Consider the following 21,085-nt stretch of genomic DNA (forward strand, 5'->3'; position numbering starts at 1 on the left):
GTTCTTGTTAACAAGAGTGCTATACAGGGAAATGTGTCTGATCATGGCAATAAATTAACATACTGCCTATTTGTAACAAGAGCTCTGCAGGGATCTGTGTTTTGCCATGACATGTTGCTGATTGGAATAATTATGTGTGTTATATAAACAAATCCAAGAACAGAATATAGATTATGATAAAAATGTTGAACACACACACACTCGCACACAGAAATAATAAGACAGAATTATTGCGCACTATTTATTTCTATTAAAATACTGTTGAATCCCAAAAAAGTATCTAGAAAATCTTAATAATTATTTAAATACCAACAAGCACTATAATGAAGTGATGATCAATGTGTTTTTGTATCATCTGAGAACATTCTAAAACTAAACTGTGCTGTGAAAAAGCAAGTATGTAGTATATGTATCAACAATAATGAAACTAAAGGTAATTTCCTAATGCCAAATATGTATTCAGAGATTTTGTGAGTTGATCTTCATAAAACTGACCTTGTACAAACTGATGTAACATATGCAATGACAAGGTAGTTTAGTTTTGTTGAAAGTTGACACATTATAAGCAGCACTTTTTCTGCACTAAATATCAAAGAAGTACTTTTAGTGATTTTTAAAATATGGGCAAAACAACAGATGGCGGGTATATATAAAAAAGCTGCTTAAATTCTAGATTTGGAATTTTGATATCATTTTTTAGCAAGATTTGTTGTATGTTTAATACTACACTAGACTATGTAGAATTACCTCAAGCACAAGCAAAAGTTCTCTTGGAAATAAAAACAGAATTATGGAAGGAAGATGTACATTGTAATATACTTAGTAGTAGAGGTAAAATACATGTATTAACCTGTAGCCTGCAGACGGCAAGTTATTCTGCCTTTGCGGCCAGTGATCATGGTCTGCACTGTTCGCTATTCAATCAGTAAATTTTCAATGGACACCCCTTTGAAATAGTAAGTGGTACTGCCAAGATTGAATGATGGACCAGTCCATTTTAGAAATTTATCAGGGTAAAGAATATTGATGAATTTGTGAAGTCATATTGCTGCATGGATGAAGTTGAATAGTACTGATAATATAAAAAATATACACATGAAAATTTTAACCAAACAGACATATTTTATTTACTGTCATCTCGAAAAAAATATTTCAGGCCAGCATGAAATATTTCAACAATTTTCACTCACTTTCTTGATTACATGTTCACTAGTTTGTATTTCAAAATTACACTCTTTGACTATCAACACTAGAAAACAAATAAAACAATTGCTATGACACTCACAAGTGCTTTATTTACAGCTTTGATTTGAGGTAGTTGTGCATGTAAGCTAGGAAGTTAAGATCATTATTTTCTACATTGTTTTAGTGATTAAAGTCTGATTTTTTTTAAACCTTTAGATGCTGTGAAAATACAGCAAATAAAATAAATATTATATGATATAGTTTGAGACCCTTAAGTATCTATAGTGACAGTTATTGGAAAATCAAAATATTGATAACAGTTTTGCATATTGGAAAAAATTGTAAATTGTGAATTTTAATGAAACTTTTCATTCTTGTACACTTATCTGTTTTCTATCACATGATCAAATAAAACATCTGTGCTTGTTTTTTAAAAAATCTGATGCTGATTTAAGTAAAGTGCTTAATTTTCAGTTTAATTTAGTGACATAGAAAGGCATTTGTTGAACTAGCAATTGTTTTACTGTAGTACATTAAAACACACACAAATTACTTCCTAACCACAGAAATAAAGTTGCCATGTTCAAGATACAGGTCTCATTCTAGACCAGTTTTACAAACATGCATAAATACCTTAAGCAAAAATGTCTCATTGTATTGGTGTAAGTTCCAGACAAACTCTTTGAATAAATAATGCAGATTTGATTAAGTTTGATTATGGATAAAATCCTGATAAATATATACTCCTAATTTGCCCAAATTTTCAGACCCTTACTTTCTGTATAAATAAAAAAAAATGGAAAAAAATATTTGCTCCCCATATGGAATCTCTGTTACCTTTAGGCATGTATTTGTAATTTCCTTTCATGTGAAAAAAAACTAATCCTGTTTCTCTTGATGTTTGTTTGCAAGTTTTTTTGTATTTTATGTAAAAAGAGAGAAAATCTTGTATCACCTTCAGGCAAATGCTTGGTTATTGAGCTTCAATTTGGAACAACACATTAATAAGTCAAACCTAATCATTAAAACTCTTTGATATTTAGTTTAAACTCCCTACAGACTAATATGGGCTGACTTGTATACAACAAGTCACTTTGTATTCATCTGTAAATATCAAAATCTTGTATTGTAGATATACCGGTATGTTGCTGTTTGTTGTTAAGCTAATGAAATACAAACAGAAAAAAAACAAATAGGGTTTATTTATTTTGCAAGAAGCAGTTAGCTGTCTAAAATCTAGTTATTTACAAGGATCAATGATTAAAACAAAAAAAATATGGATTTTATCATGGTTTTGTTTGGGGTTACACCAGAACAAAGGATTTAATTTGTATGTCAAGTTCTGTCATCTCTAAATATATATTGGCAAATAAAGCCCAAGATAAAGAATGTAAATTCACTTTAAGTACTTTAAGTGTTAGGCAAAATATGCTCTGGTGCATTATTAAACAAACTTCCTGTTTCAATGAATCAAGTCACAGTATAAAAAAGTGTGCAGACTGGTGAAAAATTGGAATTTTTCTTACGTAAGATTTTTTGGTAAAAAAATGCCAATTTATATATCTGGTAGTTGTAACCTTCATGTTAAAACGTTCATGTAATAAAAAATAAATATGTATATTATTTACATGACAATAAATAGAATGTAAAAGAAAACAATAAAATATCACAAATGTGTTATCACAGAAAACAGTACAAGAGATAGTTGTACATTTGTACTTGTCAATAAAACATCCTGCTGACTTTGACATAAGCAGTTCAACATACTTCATAAAGTCATTTCCTTAAATGTCCAAGGGAACAATATATTTGACCAGCAGAAGGCTACTGCTAACAGCTGTTAATTTGTTATGCTTGTATTTAATATTTAATACAGATCCAGAGAATGGTCCTGTTCATACGGACAAAATCATAGTTTCCCACGTCAATGCAGGAATATATATAATATATATTGACAAACAGAAAGATTTGTAACCAGCTGCCAAGTAAATACATAAAATATGTTGTAGTTACTTTTGCAATTAGATAAATAGATTAAAAACTTCACAACGTTATAAATTCTGTGTATAGAATACTGTACATAATACTTATAGCTAAAGATCATCATGTAACTGAAACTCGTATCTTTGACCATTAATTTTATTATATAACTTAATGTAAGCAAAGGGCAAGCATTTTACTACAATAATACCTTGACATAACATACACCCACTCCATATGAATCAAGTATACTAAATGATATGTATTCACGTGGCATCGATATAATGGCTATTCACAATGAATATTTAAGTCGAATACAAAAGAAGCAATAGTCAAGACATAAAATGAAAAACCAACTCAAAATTTTTAACAAAAAAAATTTAACATGTAATGCTGAAATAAATAGAACTGCCACTAATGTTTATAATCTAATGCTGATAAATATGTTAAAGCTTCCTGGTGGAATCAGATTTTACAAAATGAACCTGCTTAAGTGGACTGCTTACTTTTAGAGCTGCTACAAAATGTACTAAATTAAGTGCTTAACCTTTAGCCTGCTGCAGGGAAGTTATTCTGCCTTTGCGACCAGTGCAGACCAAGATAGCCTGCACATCCATGCAGGCTAATCATAGTCTGCACTGTTTGCTATTTAGTCAGTAAATTTTCAGTGAATGCCCCTTCAAATAATAAATGATACTGACTGAACTGAATGATAGACCAGTCCATTTTAGAAATTCAGAAGGGTAAAGATTAAACACAAGAAGCAAATGTTAATATCTCAATTGAAAGGCATCTTATACATTCATCAAACTTTGGTAAAATATTACTACTACCAGTGACATACTAAATATCTATAGGATCTACACTTTCAACATGTAATACATCAAAAAACACTTAAAATATCAACAAAATAAAAGTTTGACAATTGTATAAACAAGACAAAAAGTATAAATATGACTTCACTGTTATGCTCACAAAATTACAAAGGGAAAATAACTTATATCTTGCAAACAAAACAATTTATTTAAAAATGGTTGAAATGTAGAGTATGGTGTACATACATACTGCGGATATTAAAATGTACCATTTCTGCAGTAATTCAAACAAGCATGACTTTGTCAACAGGAGAGATCTGTTAAGGCACTGGATACCAGTCATTACAAATGCTCATAATATACCTTGAATTTTATTTCTTACATCAGATATACATTACTGCTGTTCTACTTTCAATGCAAAATAAATAGGTCACCAAAAAATTAATAAGTACTGAATACAGACCTATCAAAAACCTGAAAATCTACATTCTCAAGCCTGAAATCTCCATTTTTAGAGTTATATAGGTAAATACTGGCAGTCAAAAGCCTGAAATCAGGACCTGTCCTGAAAAATCGCAGGCCTGTGCTTCTGTATTTATTAATTATTTGGGTCCACTAATGACCATGTAGAAAGACCATTTCTACTTAACAATGTTTCTAGCATACAACAAAATGCTTTTGAACAAGACTTAAAACTAGACAGACATGTGCTGTAAAAATATATATATATATATTTTAACATAACAGTAAAATAGACATATAGGTGATATTTTTATTATCAAAAGTTCTTTCTTGGAAGTAAATTTTGTCAGCAATAGGCAAGAAGACCAATATAAGAAGGGGGACAACTGCAAAATACACACTCTTTAACTTAAAAGTTTCTTCTCAGAGGTAAAATATAATGTCTGTACACGTATTTTAGATTAGAATCCAGGAATATATTTATATGTTTGTAATGATGACAAGAGAACATAAAGGATCCATACAAATATCAGCAAAACGCCACTGATTATTTTGGGGACCTTGGGTCCTCCCAATTCACCGCCAAAGAAGGAGACGTACCGCCTAACCATGAGTACTATTACAGTAAAAATGGCGCAAATCGTGAACACGGTGACACTGAATCCAAGGTCACCAGCAGATACTTCAAATGATTTACCCTGAAAAGTAAGATGAGCTTTTACACAACACTGTACAATTTTCACCAGTTTCATAATAATATTGTTTTCAGTGAAGTTTTCAAAACTGCACATTAAATATTTCTGCCCAAAGAATTCTTAAATCACAAACAAACTTGCTGCTAATGTAAAGAAATGTTACTATCTATGAAGAACCCATAAAAACTGAATAACCATCCAAAAAGGAGTACTTTTTTCCCCTCAGCTTATACACAGTTTGCAGAGAACCCATAAAACTGAAAAATTCTCTGTTACATCCATAAAAAAAGAGTACATTTTCTCCCTCGGCTTCTCTTCATTTCAAGTATAAATGTGTACTTCATATTTGTCTACCATATTCGTACCTACCTACACTGTCCAGTAAAAAGCTACAGTTAACCCAGGAAAATGTATTTACCCTTTTTCTATTCTCTTACCTGCATTGTCCAATAAATAGCTAGTTATCTATGGAAAGGCATACCTATATACAATGTTACTGTTCTTCACATATATGCACCTCTATATTTCACCCTTAAAATCAAAAACAAAGATATAGATCTAGGTACATTTACCATCATACTTTTCAGGTACCTCATTGTCTGGTTGAAAAACAGAGACCGGAGACTACATTATCCCTTAACTACCATACTAGCTCTTGCCTAGATTGTCCAGTAAATATTTTCCATGCAGATATAAAGAAACACCTATATACTCCTCTGCTACCTTATACACACCTGCCCTATCCAGTAGGTAGATGGCATTACTCAAGGATTTCAGAAACAAGGGAATACATTTACTTCATTCCTAGAATACACTCGCAACACTGTCAAATACTATTATCAGTTTAAACATATACCCCATTGCTATCTTCCACATACCTGCACTGTCCAGTAAATAGATGCCATTACCCAAGGAAAGCCAAGACCAAGGAAAACGTTTACTCCATTACTGCCCGTCACATTGCCAATTGCCATATCTGCGCCTTTCTCATTAAGAGCAGCTGTCCGGCTGGCGAAAGTATCTGGCAAACTCGTTCCTGTATACAATAAATGTAACTATTTCTTTTAAAATCAAAATTATGATATATATTTCTAAAGCAATGTTTTAACACCGACAGATTTCCTATTGAAACAATTCGATTTACAATAATTGCATATACATTTTTAAATTTTTATCACCCAGGCATTAGAATATATCAGAATGCATGTAACTTATTTCAGGATGGACACCAAGATTCAACAAAAAGGCTTAGAAAACTTTTCCCAACAAAATTTCCGACACTAATTGTAACATATTAATATCAAAACCAATGCCAGGGAGGGCATTACATATTGTCGAAATTATTGATCTCTAAACTTATATCCAAACAGTTTCTTCGATGCCCTGAAAAGTTATCTTTGTTTCTGACTGATTACAATTAATCAGCAATTATACAAAGACCTATGAGATGCATATGATAGTTAAAACATTGCCCGAACGTTTTATGTATAACCCCGTATTAATTAATTCTGCATAATTATAATAAAACAATCAATTATAGTTTGCAGTATCTTACAAATCAATGCACCGTGTCGTTACTAATTTATAACAATGACAGTTTCTAACATTGTAGTATATATGAGCCGCGCCATGAGAAAACCAACATAGTGTGTTTGCGACCAGCATGGATTCAGACCAGCCTGCGCATCCGTGCAGTCTGATCAAGATCCATGCTGTTCGCTTTCAAAGCCTATTGCAACTAGAGAAACCATTAGCGAACAGCATGGGTCCTGACCAGACTGCGCGGATGCGCAGGCTGGTCTGGATCCATGCTGGTCGCAAACACACTACATTGGTTTTCTCATGGCGCGGCTCATATATTTACCTAAAGCAACCAATGTAATAGCAGTTACAGCATCTTCCAGTCCGATAAGACAGCCAAAAATGGAGGCAAGGTCGCCGATAATTGCCGTCAATACTCCAATAAAACACAGGCACACAAAGAAACATAGCCACCCTCCCCAGATAGTCGGTGGGGGTACAAAGGCGAATATCAGCTGAAAGTGGGATAAATAGAACATTTTTATACATATGTAAAATATATATACACCACACCTATATTCTCATTAGCAATCATGAAAACATGCAATATCGACAAGTGATTGGTTACATATATAGATAAACGAAAAAAAATTGAAATCTCAATCCAAATGGATGCACTGACGAGTTACAAAATTTTGTGTTAGTATACTTAATAGGTAGTTATCAGAAATTATGGCGAAATAGTTTGTTTCCTATCAGATAAGTTTTATTTAAGTTCACAAGACATGGAACAGGACTACATACTAGTAAGATGTGAATGAGCTTTTTAGCCGACTACAATGTATATGTACACAACCCATGAAAAAATGGTGATAAGTTGGAGCATCCGCTTGACAACACGCACATGTGCGAACTTGTTTACTAAAGTCATGGTTTACCGGGGTAATGCTTTCTGTCTACCGAAGTAGTTACTGTCAACTCCAGGTCGTGACTGATTAGGTCTCCAGTTTGTCAGAGTTGTGTGTGACTCTAGTTTAACAGAGCATGATCGAGTGAGCCTGCAGTTTATCAGAGTCGTGACTGAATGAGCCTGCAGTTTATCAGAGTCGTGATTGAGTGTGGCTCTGCGGTTTATCAGTTATGACCGAGTGCACCTGCAGTTCGGCAGAGTCGTGACTGAGAGTCACTCTAGTTTATCAATCATGACCGAGTGCGCCTGCAGTTCATCAGAGTCATAATTGGGTGTGACTCTAGTTTATCGGAGTCGTGACTGAATGTGACTTATTTATCAGAGTCATGGCTACCGAGTCCAGTTCACCAGAGTCATAATGATTAAGGAAGTTCTTCATACCTTCCAACCAAACGTGAAGAAGTGCATTACATAATCGAAAACAGATGCATGTTCAAGATCCCCGCCGTTGACGTTCATTGCCTCCACAAATTTCTTTCCCCATGTAGCACGTTGTAATCTGAGAGAGTCTAGGTTAGCATTTGTGAGATTTGCAATACGACTCACAAAACCGTCAAATTCTGAAGACAAAAAAAAAGACTTATGAGAGCAAAGAATTGAAATTACATGTGAAATTTCTAGACTGAACACAATGCATGAAGTTAAAATACGGTTTAATTCATCATTTGTGTTACTTTAGTTGCATAAAAGCTTTAAATAAGCTAGCTAGGCTACAGATAACATAGTTTAATAAACTGTTTTGCGTGGTGTTTTGGAGGTAAATGTCAAACAACTGTGTCTAACTTTTCCATTTAGATCACACAAGTTTACAATCAATGACAAGACGGTTTTTTAGATTTTCGCTTTCGTTCTAAGCGCCCCCGTCATATTGGCGATATTCATTATAATAACTCTCACAACACAACAACGTTCATAACTGTAATTGTGTGACTGTTTTTACTTACATCCTACATTGCTAAATACTCTGTTAAAGTCTTCAAATCTTTGAGGAAATAGAAGTATTTATCTATCCAACTATTTACAGTATATTCTTGCTCACGCACGCATGCATGAACGCATATACTCACAAACGTGCATGCTGAAATTAAATTATTCAACAGTTTTAACAGTTTTTGAAGAAAAAAAATAAGTATACTATTTGATTACTAACATGGACTGACAAAATTTATTATTTCCGAATGGCTCAATTACATCAATCCCTTACCATCGTCATTCACAATAGTGACAACTGTTCTGCTAAGATGTCCAATTTTGGCGCCTTTACTCACACTGTCAATAAATAATTCGAAATTTTCGTCTTTTTCAAACTCCTGAAACACAAGAAAAGTTTATGTGAGAATAAAAGTAGGTCTCATACAAATAACATGAAAATCTTCACTCTTTCTGGGCAATATGACAAAAAGGTGCACACTTAGACTGTATGCTGCCATGCTAAATGTCAATGATATGTTTCAGTACTTCTTAGTAATAAGATGTTGATATTACTTTGTATCACTAACTGCCAATCAAAAAACTATAAAATGTTTTAGATCACAAAACAATTTAATGTAAATAGGTCAGCTGTGGCTGCTCACAATTAAGATATTGTTTAACTATCAAAACGATCTGTATCGGTCTTTCTCCCCCTCACCCAGTCTCTTTTCTTCCCCACATCTTCACTAATAAAGATCTGGACAATCAGTTTATGCTAAAACTGATTTGCCATATTTGCTATAACTGATTAATTATTCAGTACGTTATTAATTAATCAATATCTAGTCCGCTTTCAAGATACAAAATAAGCAACTGAGATTCCTATAGAAATACTGTACGATTCACTGACTTGTTATACTTCAATCAATCGTCTCTATATTCGCAGATGTCTCTATTAATTCTTTGTTCTTGTTTTGAGAAATTATAGGCAATGTTAAATGTCATTTTAGTACAAACGTAACTTTTAAGATAAAATTAGATAACATTTATTTAAAGTCAGCGTAACAAGTACAGCATAAGCTCTTGCAACTGCTGGTAAGCCCTGGCAGCAAACAAAAACTATCCTATGATAATACCATATCATCATTGATGGTGATTTCGATGTGTTTCTCAACCTCTCCGTGGCTGAAAATGAGTTCACCCTCTGTCTCTTCGTAATCCCTTCCACCGACGGCAGAAATATCTTTCGTTTTCCAGTTTAGCTTCAGTTCGCCGTCGGCGCCGTTAACACGTTTAACAGGTACTCGAGCAACTCCGCAACTCTCTTTGAACAGGAAACTAGGCTTGTCGAATTCCACGGTTCCGGGCTCTTATAGAAATACATAGAAAGGAATATAAAAATCAAGTTTTGAGTTACTATTAGACTAGAATATTTGAAGATTCCTTTTTTTCCAAAGTTTCTGTGTAGAAGTTTTCGACTAATTAAAGCAATAAAGTTGTGTTTTACAATAAAATCAGTAATCAGTGTATATAATTATAAGAAATGACATGTTATATTGGTCTCAATGTCGCAATTATCAGACATAGTTACCATAACTACGGACAGGTGATAAATGTCATGCTGACCAGAAATAAAAGGTAATTCTATCACATTATTAAAATTGTTAACCTACTTCATCCTCATTCACACATCATATGAGGTATATTAATTATTGTCGTCAGATAATCAATTACTCTTAAGAAGAAGAATGCCCATATTCACATACCATCGTCATTAAGAATTACGACTTGTGCTACCCCACGCTTGCCAATTTCGGCAACCTGGTCGGGTTCGACGCTCAGTCTGACAAAGAAGACCTCGTCCGGCTCCCAGATGTTGTCATCAACAATTTCTATCTCAAGCTCTTGTTCAGTCTGATCTTTATCAAACACCAAACTTTTCTTAACTTCGATGTAGTCAGAACCAGACTCAGCTGTTCCATCTATTGTCTCAACCCTTAAAAATATCACTTACTAATTCATTACTTTAAAAACACGTTCCTTTTATGATAATACATTATGGAAGTTCTAATAGAGATAATTTACAAAAGAAAATACTTCGATCTAATCTGTAAAATTAAGTCTGTAGACTAGATTGTGTTTTAAGATTTGGTAAGTTCTCGAAAGTTTTACGATGACATTTTTTGCTTTCATGTTTCACATAAAAATCCACGAATCGTTTTCGTGTTAGAATTTGAAAACGCGAAATACAGCTTTTGTTCTCAAAAACAGAGCAGTCTGGAGATTGTAAAGCATTTACTAAATTCGTATAGGGTAAAATGGGGTAACTGGGACAATGGGGAAACTGGGACACTTTACACTTTTCAGTAAATTGGAGTAAATATTGGTTACGTTCCCTAAATAAGATCATATGTTGAAAAAGAACATTCAATGTTAAAGCCTATTATGACAAAACTTTTCTGCCGATGGATTGGAAAATATTTTAAGAATCGATTTTCTTAGACATATGTTGAGAGTATTACTAATTAAATAAAAATAAGAAAACTACACGCTGTAAATAATTATGCCTATTTTTTCAGATGTTGCATTAAAATATTCTCGTTATGTTCCTGTCTAGTGAAACGCACAGTAGAAATAGTCGTCTGACTTTCTAGATATATTTGCTTATATGTGGTCGGTATATCAATAATATCTTAAAGATATTTAATTTCAGTACCGTAACGGCTTGATGATAAATGTGACGTCAATTTTGACGCAAGAAGCTGGTTCTCGTATATATGTAATATCGCATTTAACTTGTTTGAAATATTGAAGCATATTATGTATCATTGCAAATCAAGGACATGGCATTATTTTTTTTAAATTCTATAAAAAGTATAATGATTTTGTTTTATTGACTTTCATTTTGAATAATAAAGTGGCCTGTCATGAACCGTTGCGTTGACGTCAGACAACGACGTTATAAAACAGGTGCTTGTTTGTGAAATATGGCATGTCCAAAATATTTATATTGGTATGTGTTGATACCTTCAGTTATGGGAAGAGTTGCAAAACTGTAGGTATCACATTACTATTTCATATAATGAGATTTCAAGTGTTTTTGAGAAATTACAACATACTTTATTTTGAACGTTCCTTTTCAAAAGTGTCCCACTTACCCTAATGTATTGGGGCAAGTGGGACACTGTCGTTAAGAACAAAGTTCTCCATGATTTTATTTTTGAACAAACTGGATGCTGGAAGAAAAAGGGGATATGCTCCAATGGACAGTACATAAAATGTTGTACATAACTGGACATAACCACTATAAATTGTCAACTTTTAATCTTTTTCCACGAATGAAATGAAAAAAGGAAAGAAAGTCTAGTAATAACGAAACTCTGATATTTTGAAAGTATACCACTAGTTCACAGGCGTGGTCATAATATATATTAGCTTAACTCTGGTGCAACTACTGAATTTTCTACCCGATACCAAGTTTACATGATCCAAGTCACTGTTTAGTCACATAGGTTTATTTAAAGGGAGATCGTTCCGTGAACCCCTCCCACTCATTCCGCGTAAAATCTGGTGAGTTTAGAATTTTTGATAGTCTAATAGGCTAATACTGATATTTCTTTCATGTTTAAAGAAACTGTCGGCAAATCTTATATTAATAAGTAGTATTTATACTAGATGAAGCGCAGGAACCAACTGACAGTCAAGCCAACATGGTAGTTCTTTTAGTTAATTACTCCTTTAAAAGATAACGTTGTGTCAAATATTCAGGCTAAAGCAAACACCAAATATTGGCCAGACAACACATTTTAGGTATAGTTTTCGAGAGCGTATGCCCATGTGTCCCTCTAGATCTCCTTAACTCTACCTTCATTCCCCTCACATTTCACCCCCTCCTCCCCGAGTCTTCCTGTATGCAAAAAGCTAGTTAATGTCCTTATTTCTTTGTGAAAAAGACACACATTTTAATTGTCCCATTAATATTTGATAAAATCTATGTTCTAAGACTGTTTAAAATTTTGATCAGTTTCAAGTGTAAAAATCACATATATAAGTACATAATGGATTATGTCAAGTTTATGTTTAATTCATACATAGTTATTTACACTTATAACATTTTTTTATTTTAAACGATTTATATAATAAGCATATATTGAAACAAATAATGACATAATTTAGGCAAAAATTGGACATATTGATTTCTTTATGCATCCTTGTTTTACAAAACAGTCATAAATTGTAATTAATACTGAGCTATATTTTCAGTTTAGAATTCTTTTTTGATCTGTGGACATGAATGGTTTCATTTGTCATAAATGCAACTGCAATATACATAAATTCTAATAAAACTAAAATGTCCCAAGTTACCCCAACTGGGTGGGGTAACTTGGGACTCTTGACCAATGTTTAATTAATTTATAGTTAATCACAGGTTATCAGGTATTTGTAAAAGTTTATATTCGTCATATATTATATAGGTTGCGCATATTGAAATATCAATAAATCAAGTTTATATTTTGTCTTTCTTAAATATTACTCAACAGTGTTTCTTTAAGTGTCCCAGTTACCCCATTTTACCCTATATCAATTTCATTCAGTCAATGCATGTTCAAACAGCTACTTTTTCACGGCGATTTTAAAACTTTAAACTTATCTGATTTCGCGGTACGAAATATACAAATATACTCGGAATTCGTCAAAAAAAGTTAGAGACAAAAGCATGTCTCACATACTTGAACACGATTCTGTTGTTAAGTTTCCCGTGTCTCATTATACACAGTTTTACCCGACCATCCTTCTCGAGAACCGCCGCAGATGGTGCTGCAAACTCAATAATCGCTTTACTCATGCTTTCAGGTTTAGAAAAAAACGATGCACGAGAACCACTTGTATCCTCTGACAACAACATTGTCTCCAGTAACTATAGAGATACAAACATCATTAAATATTAGACTTCTGAAAGGTATTTTGTTCAACATTTACTAAAGGAGTACTGTAAGTTCGATCCTATCATACGTCAACTGAGCAGTTACAATGTTAGATTTTTAAGATGTTTTCCTATCGTTTAAATTTTTCTAAATAATCATAGAATTTTATCCTTTTATACGAATTCAAGGCGATAAAGAACATTTTAATGAACATATATTCCGTCTGTTCAAACATGTCTCGAAGTAGAAACCAAAACAATATGAACACTTCAATTTTCTGTTATGGGCCCCGGGTCCAAGCATCTACGTTTAAACCAATAAGCTTACGGTGCAACTATTACCTCCCTAGTTCTGTCATCCAGATTCGGTGTTAGTTTAACGGAACCAGTCATCTCTCTGATCGCGTTGCGGCGGTACCAGCCACGGCTGTGTGAACCTTCCTTCTCCATCACGTACGAGGCTAAAGTGGCAACATCCTGCTCGGAGTATCCCTTCTCATGCCGCAGTTTCTACATGGAAAACACAATATTTCAAAATACAATATATTAAAATAGTGTTTCTGTTACTTTTTAACCCCCACCGCGTGTGCCTTTTAGCAACATATGATTCTAGTATTTTATTGAAAACGATGTGTGAAAACTTACAAAATGTAAGATTGAACCATTTAAAATACATTATCAACAGTTGTCCAAATGAACCAGTATAGTTACCTTAATGAATTCCAAGATGAGACGTTTATTTGCATGTATACCAGTCTCTGGCAGTTCTTTACCCTCAATAACTGCTTCTATAAAATATTGTTAAAAATGTAATTTAATTAATTCAGACGCTATCAAATCCTATTTAAACGTTACTTTGAATCATCTTGGATCAAATTACTGTTGGGGCTTTAAAATGTTACTTAAACTCTTATAAAATATGTTTGATGAAAAACTTGATAACTTTCTTATAGCCAGTGAAGTTATTTGTGGTTCACCATGAAAAAAGATTCATTTGCAGACTGTTGTACGTTTATTCATTTAAGCCGGGTCTGCTGGAATTTATTCAGTGTTTACCCTTGCGTTTTACGAAACAATTGTTTTATGGTAGATTAAATTGTTAGATATTAAATCCTGTCCGCGTAATGGGTTAACTCCGTAGTGTAAAAAGAAAAATTGCCAAGAAATAATTTGTCATTTGACAAAAGTAAGAAATGGGGAATCTGTTACCATACCATAACACAGTAAAATACGAATTACAAAATAAACAGAAACAAAAAATGAAAAAATATACAAGGAAGTAAGTCAAAATGAAATTTTCTTAGGGGTAATAGGGAAAATTATAAACAGATGTAATGTGCATTGTATGCTATCAGAGTACATGTAATTACAAATATGGAATCTAGGAATCTATGACAAAATCAGTAGTTTCTAACTTATATCACGTCAAATCTACATATTTATGTACCTTTTCCCATGTTAATCTCTGTGAGCAATAAAATAAATTGAAATAATGACATGCCATATCATGCAATATATACGTCAATTAATGAAATTAGAAGTATTTTTACACAACCAGTACGATGTCCTACCCCTCGGTGTCTTAATCGTCAACTAGAATCCAAACAGAAATAACTAGGGCTTAGTATGCAGTGTATCCGTGCAAACACTTCCTGCTAAGTAAATTCATGCATAAGGAATGAACATGAAGTGAAATGTGAATCAATTCTTCTTCTAATGAATGTACACTACAGCTACATTAGCTTCTTTAATCAGAGAAATGATTAGCCAGTTTATTTATGTAAAAATAGCGAGTTAATACGTTGTTCTGTTGACATTCAATCAAGAACTTGTTTAAAATTGACAAGCACAACTTTTAAAGCAATTTCAAAGCAGAGTGATTATAGGCAGAAAAGCAGAATACACCCACGAAAGGGCAAATCGCTATGTCATATGCCAGCTGGAAGCAGGTGATTTGCATGTGAGTTGCTAGCATCCTACAATATAGAAACAGTTACCGAGCGCTTCCTCTATATACAAAAATAACATATATCTGTTAATAAAACGTGTTAGTGTATACAGCATAAATGCATCAAATGAAATGATGCCCGTTTCTGGTTGGTCATACAGAAAAAAATGCTAAAATTGGCATGCATTGGACGGACTATAAAAGTCAGTTTATATGCATTTTGAGATTTTCTATCATTTTGTTTTCATTAGTTTTCATTTAGTTTTTTTCTCTTGTGATTGCACTTCATGCAAGTTTTAATGTCTTCATCGGTAATTTTAACCAGAAACAAACATGTATTTGAATGCATTCTTGCACTTGCCATCTCTGGACACCCTCACCGAGTAACTGAATGGAAGGGGAGAATGAATTTCATGATTTTCAGGCTGAGAGTGGTGCCAGTCCTTGAAAACTTTTTGTCAAACCAAGTGCATTTAATATGCAATTATTTTTTCTTGTAAAAAGGCCAAAAGCAGCACTGAAGATTAGACCATAGAACTTAAAAAAAGATTCTTGTGATTATTTGAGAATGACCGAGTCATAAATGGCATGTGCAGAAACACCGTTTTTCTAAAAAAAAAAAAAAATGAACTACTTATGTCTGTGCATGTTACACGGTAAATTAATACTATATTCGCTACAAGAGTGATTATTTAGTCCTTAAAACTGTCTTTGTTAAATATAAAACGTACGAAACTAAAGCTATTTAAAGACTTTATCAAGATTAAAGTGAGAATTAAAATGAAATATAATCTTACCTAGATCCAAATGCTCGGGTGAGGGTTTTCGTGGTCCACGGGAACAGAAGTCTTTGTCCGCTATATAGGATAGCAGAACCATGGCGGGAAACATGAGAAAGGTCAGAAATGCCTCCCACAGGTCAACATAATCCGGGGTCACGACGATAAGAATGATAATTAGCCAAATATATGCAAAAATTGAAAATATACATGTTACTGCGAACACTTTTATAAGTTCCAACTTCTTTGTCTCCGGAGACGGTACAGATAAAATACATATTCCCGTAATGCACATGAGGTTGAATGCTGCAGACCCAACAATTGTCCCTGGACCTAGAGCACCTGCCTTGAAATTATTACCTACAATTTCAATTATAGCAAGAAGAATTTCTGGCGCGCTTGAACCCAGCGCCATTAGTGTGAGGTTGGCCACCGTACCGTTCCACATCAGGATCTCGATATCTGTGTACCCAGTGTCGCTGTTCGGGTCCGCAACTTGAACCTTCTGCTTCTTACTGGTGATCATTTCAATAGATTCCATGAACATGTCAGCGATGATGGATACGCCCATAAAGCTCCAAAGTAGACCAACAATATAGATAAATGCTCGAGCCCCTATACTCCATGTGTATTCATTGACAAGGGGCAACAGCAAGCCCGCATCAGCGCACTCGTAGTTATTCACGTTACAGGTAGACATTTTGACACTGCTTGGTTACTTGAAATCTACAATTCATTAAAAATAAAAAGAAATCACTAAACTAGCAGTAATGTGACTAAACACTGGGTAACCTCTTCCTGGTTAAATTACGTGAGATGTTTTTGAGCTAGCTCCACTGTGACTGTATGCGCCTATAATATTCTATACAAACTGATACTAAGCGTAGAAATGATTTCAGTGCTGGGTAGACTTTCGTCACTATGCTTCAGAACTTACTTTTTCACATTTATATAGGTTCTTTGGAAACGTAGAATGCAGCCTAGCAAAATATTTAATCTTTTCCTCTGATCAAAAGTAAGATAATACTTCATCTACAGATATCACTTCAATTAAAATCTCGATCAAATTCTTGTACATATCCTACCGCCACTAGGGAAACTGCAACAAAGGCGGAGACGTAAAACGATTTGATTTCAAGATTTTAGCAAATAAATAATCCCTATTGACATCTATATATACATGTCAGAATCCGGAATAAACCCATAGTTGTTGAAAACTTGCAACTACACAATACTCAAGCACATTAAAGTGGAATTATACGCATTTTTCAAGTAAAAATACAGCACAAATAGATATGTGTGTAAAAAGGGTGGAGGAAATTATAGTTTTTAACCCAGTATACCAAACTCTTCCTGTTACCATTACGAAATAATAACTTTTTAAATATGACTTTTCTTATTTTGACTGGGGCAGCCTTTTTAAGAAAAGTCAAACTGCTTGCAGGAGTTGCTTCCCTTCAACCTCAGAAATCTCTACTTATAGGTAAGGGAGATCATTGCGTACAAGACTGAAGAAATGAACTATTCTTTATAAGTCCGATTTCTTCATATCTAAAGCATCACTTTCAAATACTTATGCGGCATTATTGTTAATTAAACACATTTAAATGCACAGCAACCGGAAACTAGCTTTTATAAAACATTCACCAAAAATACACTACGTGCTGTAAGATGTGCATAATGCAACTTTTATTATAGTACATAAAGCTTGCAGATTTTGCATTTAAATATTCATGGTATCACTTCTTGAGAATAATAATAAATATTTAAAGACGAGAGGCACTGGGCGGAATGCGCCAGTAAACTGGTGTCAAAGATGGGGAAACACTTGCATCATTCTTACACATCAGGCACAGTGGAACTCTCTGAATTCCGTGCATCTTCGGCAGTTACCGCATGACATAAGCAAAAATATAGGTGTTTAGTAGGCACTCAGTTCTACAGGCTTTGTCGATAGATGACGGTGCTTCCCCTTATTTGACAAATATATTTGCACTTTCTATCCTAACTTGCTTTTGGAAGGTCGTATACGGAGCTTTCAGTAAATGTTGAATCTGCAAAGTATACTAGTAGCTCGGTGTTCGAGTTCACTACCGGTGTTATGGTACATTTGTTATGCCGGGTTGGAAGAATTTTGTCAATTCGCGAAATACGCTAATATTTCCAGGTCGCTATATTATAACTTAAGCACTTATACAGCCCATGCTTACTGACAATGGCGGTCTATAGTAACTCGAAACTATTCCGTTAGCAAAAATACTGTAAATGCGGCTATGGTGCAATTTTGTTAAGGCCTAAAAAAATTGTTTGTTTCCGGTATCCCATCTACCCTAAATTTTTGGCCCGACCCTAAATGTTTGTATGGCCTTGAAGAATTTTCTTTCAAAGTTTTAACAAAAAGTTGCAAAACTGCGCTTTTTAAAGTTTTTATGCTTTAAACATGTTCAGTGATTTTAGAAAACAACTTACTGATGCCTAAAGGCCTAATGACCCCCTTACTTGTATTCATTTTTTATACAAAAATAATTTCCGAAAAGTCCCATTAAAAAAACTAAATAAAATTTAAAAAAATACCGACCTACCTACCCTAATTTTTTTAGCATGTTACCGGAAACAAACAATTATTTTTAGGCATAATAACAGGCACTCAAAAATATCATATATCGGGGCGTTTTATTTACATTGCAGATTATATACATAAATAAGTAGCTCCGTGAATCACTTTACGACAATATATACGTAATAAGATTGATATTGTGCAAAAAAGTTTAATGATATGTTAAATATAATAAGGAGATTTTCAAAAAGGTCAAATTTTACAGAGCAGGGATTACGCATGTTTTAAAGAACTAATAAAGATGTGTTAACAGCGCGTGAGCGCGAGAATCTCTCTAATAACACACGAGAATAGCTCTAGTAAAAGGAATTATTTATATGACGCTTTCAGTGAAGTACTTTGTGTTTTGTTGGGTAGAGTCACAATGGCACAATTTATGTCCAGCTTTTGATTGAGAAGGTAGCTAGACCAAAGGTTCCCCTCCTGGTCTTGTTTTCAGGCATGGGCGGGCACCCGAGTAGAACCACCGGCCTTCCGTAAGCCAGCTGGATGACTTCCTCTCCTAAAGAATTCTTTACTTCTAGTGAAGTTTAGAACCCACATCGGCGAGGGGCAATTAATTTGAAGTTAGCGACCTAAACAATTCGGCCACGGAAGCCACAAAATTCTAAGTGGGGGATGTGCAGAAAAATTTACAAGAAACGAAACAGCAGTTTTTATAAGCAGGCTAGTTAAGATACTCTTTTGACTTCCGTGTCACTGAATAAAACAGGTCAAAAAAGGCGAAGGTTTTACGTTCGACTGCAGTTAATAGAACAATAGAACGTTGGGTATAAAATACTGTTTTATATTTTTTAAAATTGTGTTGCGCTTCAACACAGGTCGATATAATTCCTTTGAAAATGGATATCGATCAATGCTATTCAAGACGTATTTTGACTTAAGTAGCTTAACCCTTTAACCTTTCTTACACATAAGTAATTGTTCAATCATACTAATACGTTGTGTCTACTATCATGCAATAATACCCTGTAAAGTATTTATTTTGAATTATAAATAAGCATAAATAAGCTTGTAAAGAGCAAAAATCTTAACATTAAATTAAAAACTTGAATTTTACTATACATGTAGTTATAAGTCAAGGAAATGTGTTATAACACAACAAGTTAACTCCTGAATGGAAAACGGAACAATTAAAAGGTTTACACTTTAACAAACGTAAAGCAAATTCATTGGTTAAGTTACATTCTGGCGCTAAATTAAATGCGATCTAGCAACTGGCGATTTGTTTAGCTTATGAATATGGATTCAGTATAATCGTACTAATTAATAGAATGTTTTATCTAAAGCTGGACTGGTCAAATTTATTAAAAATGGTTCTGTCGTGACTTAAAGAACTAAAAAAGAAACGAGCTTCATTCTAATCACATTATCCGTACAGCGTTGTTCCATTCTCAACCCTGATCAGGCACTCAGTATCAGTGTGATTGTATGTGGGTATGTTGGACGCTGTGCATGGGGTCGCGGGTCCAGTCGACGTTTGGTTCATCGCAAGAGAACTGACAGTAGTTTTAAGGGCTTAAAGGTCACTCCATGATCTAGCGAAATGAAGGCTCAAACTTCGCAGGATTATGTTACATTACGAGGAGCACGCGGTTATATTATTTTAATTATTCTATAATAATACTTTTATCGACAGTTGCTCTATAAGAAACAACCTACCTATAGAACTTATCGGATTACGAGTTGTTTTTACGGAAATAAAGTGCGTTAAAATCAAGATGCATCACGTTAATCAATACTCTGACATCATTAGATAAATAAATCAACCAACCTTTTTTCACGAAATACTATCCCAAATTAACTTATAGTAACATCAAAATTACTTACATTTTAATAAAAGTCACACGGAATTTTAAAGTGGTGTCATAATTCCATGATCATAAAATCGCTATGATACGGTCCACCAAATCGTACTTGGTGTTTGTCCGTTGCTAAAACAGCTCTAAATCAACCCATAACTATTTGTATACAGTCTTAAGAGGTAAAAACCAATACATTCGCGCCCACTGGAACGAGAGATAATCTTGCGTTTATTTTGATATGTACAGTGATGTGTTCTTTCCCTTGGGATTCAACATTGTCCAACTGCTAGCCGAACAAATTCAAAATTTTACTTCTTGATATTAAGAATTGTTATATCAACAAGTACATTCGGATATAAAAAATTGTTTCTTGATATCAATAAATATATTTTGGTTTCAGAAAATCAAGTTTTGATATTTTTATATTAAGAAATATAAACTCATTTACTACTATTAAAAATATATTTTCTGT

The 21,085-nt window shown here is 33.7% G+C and overlaps 1 protein-coding gene across 3 annotated transcripts; it reads right to left on the reverse strand.

Annotated features, from left to right (window-relative positions):
• Window positions 1-227: 227 nt before the first annotated feature.
• LOC123564208 (sodium/calcium exchanger 2-like) lies at window positions 228-20,782 on the reverse strand. 3 transcript variants are annotated; one of them, XM_045357586.2, is made up of 13 exons: window positions 20,639-20,782; window positions 16,210-16,917; window positions 15,462-15,473; window positions 14,176-14,252; window positions 13,807-13,974; window positions 13,271-13,458; window positions 10,307-10,536; window positions 9,677-9,909; window positions 8,833-8,938; window positions 8,010-8,188; window positions 7,002-7,173; window positions 6,016-6,173; window positions 228-5,140 (listed from the first exon to the last, which is right to left on the reverse strand). In XM_045357586.2, the coding sequence occupies exons 2-13, from the start codon at window positions 16,889-16,891 to the stop codon at window positions 4,904-4,906; spliced, it is 2,442 nt and encodes an 813-aa protein (XP_045213521.2). In that variant the 5' UTR covers window positions 16,892-16,917; window positions 20,639-20,782; the 3' UTR covers window positions 228-4,903. The 3 variants fall into 3 exon arrangements, with proteins under 3 accessions (XP_045213521.2, XP_053392822.1, XP_053392824.1); XM_053536847.1 differs by having other exon boundaries at window positions 20,583-20,692; XM_053536849.1 differs by lacking the exon at window positions 15,462-15,473.
• Between the last annotated feature and the right edge of the window lie 303 nt (window positions 20,783-21,085).

Source organism: Mercenaria mercenaria, chromosome 2, assembly GCF_021730395.1.
Source record: "Mercenaria mercenaria strain notata chromosome 2, MADL_Memer_1, whole genome shotgun sequence".
Lineage (NCBI taxonomy): Eukaryota > Metazoa > Mollusca > Bivalvia > Venerida > Veneridae > Mercenaria > Mercenaria mercenaria.